Below are 3,608 nucleotides of genomic sequence, written 5' to 3' on the forward strand. Positions count from 1 at the left end.
CTTCCTCACCGCGGTAGCCTTCGCTGATCGGCCAAATCTCTCTATTCTGTTGAGGAAAATCCTCTATTCTGTTGACAAAAATCCTTTCTCCTAATTTGTATAAATAGGAGAGGGAACATGTTAATGTATTGAAGCATTTTCATTTCTTCAATAAAGCTAAAGTTATTTCAATAAAGCTTCTTCATTTCTTCTTCAATAAAGCTTCTTCATTTCTTCTTCAATAAAGCTTCTACAATAATTGTTCTTATCTTCTATTATTTTCCTCACACTTGTGCTTCCCCTTTGCATTATTGAAACTCTCGTCACATCTCCTCTAAACGTCGACCCATCTGTCATAATTAGATCCACATAAATTTCTCCATCAATTAGGTCTCAGATTTATGCAGAGTAGGAAGATGGTGTAATCCATTGAATTCCACGTGGAATGACGAGTGGAGGATAACATTCATCTTCTTCTTTTACTTTGGACAATACGTGACGATTATATATTGGATGATGATTAACTGACGGTTATATATTCAGTTACAACGAAACCCACTAAACCTAGGACAAGCTCTTACGGATACAAAACACAGGTTTATCAATTGAGAGCTACAGGAAGATTTAATCTCACATTCAGTTTTGAATCGATTCTGGTATTTCAAGAAGATGCAAGAGATCAGCATTTGCAACTCGGATGATCTATAAAACAGAAGATTAGTTTCCTGTTTCCCAGTGTATACTCAAACAGGTCCCTGGTCATCTCTCACAGCATCAATAATTTCCTCCAAACAGTCCTGTCCCCATGTCTTGTCCAAGTGAATCCAAGTAGTCCATAGAAGAGCATGTTTTGAGTAAGAACGACACAGGAATCTTGAGACATGGTGCTGTAGTCCAAAATAGTTCTTCAAAACATCTTTTCCAATCCATAGTGTGCTGTAGTGTTCAACTTCCTTGCAGAAAAATGATCTAAATAAATAGATCTATTGATTTACCAGAACAAGGCTAGCCCTTTTTATCTGAGACCCAAAATATATTAAGAAGTTTCAAATGAGAAAAAAAAGTTACTGAAAAAGACTAGATTCGGTTTATCTGACATCAGTCATAAATTATAAGTAGCACAATTTTAATTAAGATTCAAGAATCTTCATGTGTATACAATGATAAAGAGAAAAGGAATGCTTCCCATCTTGGAGAACAAGAAAACCAAGGGGTTCTGCTGATTTGGATCACTAGCAAATGATACACTAGAATTGACTGGGAGAGTGAGTTTTGTGCAACATGACTATTCCAGGAATGCATTTAATTTACTTGTAGGATAGTCATGGTTCAACCAAAGTAGAGCTGAGACTAAGGAAGATCAAGTAGATGCATCAAGTTGAGAACAAAACATATGAAAAGAACAATTTGGAGTTATGCATCTACTTTACCAAATAGTTTGGAAAATGTATGAAGTAACTAATATAGTGGTTCTAATAAAACTATCGGCACTTGTTTCTTTTTTTTTTTCTAATTGGTGCCTCCATTGAGTCAAAAGAAAAAAAAAGTTTCTGGTCTTCAAGCCTGCCCAATGATATTGTAATAGAACAAGAAGTAAATATGAATAAATTATGACAAATTCAAATCTACTTTGTTAGTCACTTTTAAGAAGCCAGGTTGACACAAATGTGTTTAAGCAATTTGGTCAACCAATATCAGCAGTATGATAAGCTGTCAAAGGGAAAATGATGGCCAAACCAATCACATATGTTTCAAGAAAAGAGTATTTAGATGGCTTTCATGAGTTCAACAAAATAAGAGGAAAGTGCACAAACAGCCAGTCAAAAAGTCAATTAGATTTCAATTTTTCTTTTCTTTTTTCTTCTACAAGGTGTTCTTTTTCAACCATGGAATATCAACATGTGCATCAAAAGCACAGATTTTATATGCAATTATTCGAAGAAGAATTACAGTGACACTCTACTGCACATTTGGAACAAGTGTGAGACTGGAAGAACTTATCTTACCAGAACCAATCCGCAAGGAATGGCTGGCCGGCTTTCCAGCAATCTGTACATCCTTAAATCTCATGGTTATACTACATAATCATAATAAACCAAGAAAAGGCTGTCTGGAATGATCAGTGGCAAGCTATCTATGTAGCGATAGAAGCGCCTCAGGTTATCCCTTTCTAAAGTCATGGTGTCGACCACCTCACTCTTGTTTGTAAGCACCCATAAGTCTCTTGAACGCACTCTTTTTATGCTTCCTCTACAGAAGGGGCAGGACTGAGATCTCACATTCCTGTGAAGCACAATCAAGTCTAGCTATGGGAAGGCAAGCATCTATTAAAAGCAAGTAACATACGATGCGGAGTAAGCATTTACCAGTCGCGGTAGCATTTTATACACATAGCATGGCTGCAGCTCGGCAGGACCATTTTGGTGCAAACCTCCAGGCAAATCCCACATTCGTCGTCTCTGTCAAAATCCTCATCGAAAAGCTTCTTCGGTTCTTCCATTCTTTTTCTGCCAACTAGATATTTATCTCGGCCTTTCTCTTTAGATTGTTCTCTTTCCACTATGTTGCCTTTAATTTGTTGAAGGGAAGGATATATAATAGCTGCAATTTTGGTTTTAGGCGATCCATTGATAAGTAGGTGTTAATTAAAGATCTTTTTAACACAAAAAAAGAACTCAAGTTGAGATTGTGCACCATAGAACTCTCTGATGCTGGCCCGTCTTTCGAACGTAGATACTGTTGTCATACCATCAACATAAACCTGCAAAATTCAGATTTTTTATCATCCTACATGCCCATAAACCCATTTCTTGTTCGATCAATGAATGACATGATTAGTCGCACATACTTGAAAGATGTATGCCAGAAATTGTTGGAAGAGTACCTTGTAGACAAGTATTTGGAAAAGCCCTAAATAACTTGGTAGGCTGTAAGAACAAGTGCAGTCCAGCCATTGCATTAGGAAGAGGAAGAAGGGTGCCAAAGGACTACAGGACAGCCTCATCTGGAGACAGGCACCACCATAAGCTCTTTGAATGGCATCTGCCCTGTAAACCCAACAAATCACTCGTATTCAAGCGCTATGACATTAAATCTGCCACTTGATTCCAAACATCATGAAGATTGAAAGTACTTGCACAAAACCAACAGATACACCCACATATTAGATATGAGAGGGAGAAGAGAGAGAGAGAGAGATTACAAGGTGTTGGCATGGTTTATGTCAGCTTCAAGAGCTTTAAGGGAACCTCTGAGGGATGGTGGCCTGGCAAGCTGGCTCTGAAACATAGCCTTTACGACCTTTCTCGTCCCTCTTGTACCTTTGTGAGCTAAGAAGAAGAAGAAGAAGAAGAAGAAGAGGGGGAGGAGGAGGAGGAAGGGGAAGTAGAGGGCAAGAAACCAAGAAAGAGAATGGGATCCTTTAAATTGCTATCCTGTGCCTTGATTCCATTAGCAAAACTTCCAAGAATCAAAATGCAACAAAAGGTGGACCACAGTAGCAAGGCAAGCAAAGGCAACCCCTCTCTCTCTCTCTCTCTCTCTCTCTCTCTGTCTCTCTATGGAAATAATTGAAAAGAATTAAAATATAATCCTCAAAGATTGACCAGCTGCAAATTGGATGAGAATGA

At 38.1% G+C, this 3,608-nt stretch overlaps 1 protein-coding gene across 2 annotated transcripts; it reads right to left on the reverse strand.

Annotated features, from left to right (window-relative positions):
* Positions 1-800: 800 nt before the first annotated feature.
* LOC135595297 (E3 ubiquitin-protein ligase AIRP2-like) lies at positions 801-3,493 on the reverse strand. 2 transcript variants are annotated; one of them, XR_010480336.1, is made up of 6 exons: positions 3,182-3,406; positions 2,864-3,026; positions 2,674-2,740; positions 2,346-2,580; positions 1,986-2,262; positions 801-928 (listed from the first exon to the last, which is right to left on the reverse strand). XR_010480336.1 is itself a non-coding variant. In XM_065086026.1 (5 exons), exons 1-5 carry the CDS (start codon positions 3,265-3,267, stop codon positions 2,052-2,054), a joined length of 762 nt encoding a protein of 253 aa, XP_064942098.1. In that variant the 5' UTR covers positions 3,268-3,493; the 3' UTR covers positions 1,872-2,051. The 2 variants fall into 2 exon arrangements, 1 of the variants encoding a protein (XP_064942098.1); XM_065086026.1 differs by lacking the exon at positions 801-928 and having other exon boundaries at positions 1,872-2,262; positions 3,182-3,493.
* Between the last annotated feature and the right edge of the window lie 115 nt (positions 3,494-3,608).

This window comes from Musa acuminata, chromosome BXJ1-10, assembly GCF_036884655.1.
Source record: "Musa acuminata AAA Group cultivar baxijiao chromosome BXJ1-10, Cavendish_Baxijiao_AAA, whole genome shotgun sequence".
Taxonomy (NCBI): domain Eukaryota; kingdom Viridiplantae; phylum Streptophyta; class Magnoliopsida; order Zingiberales; family Musaceae; genus Musa; species Musa acuminata.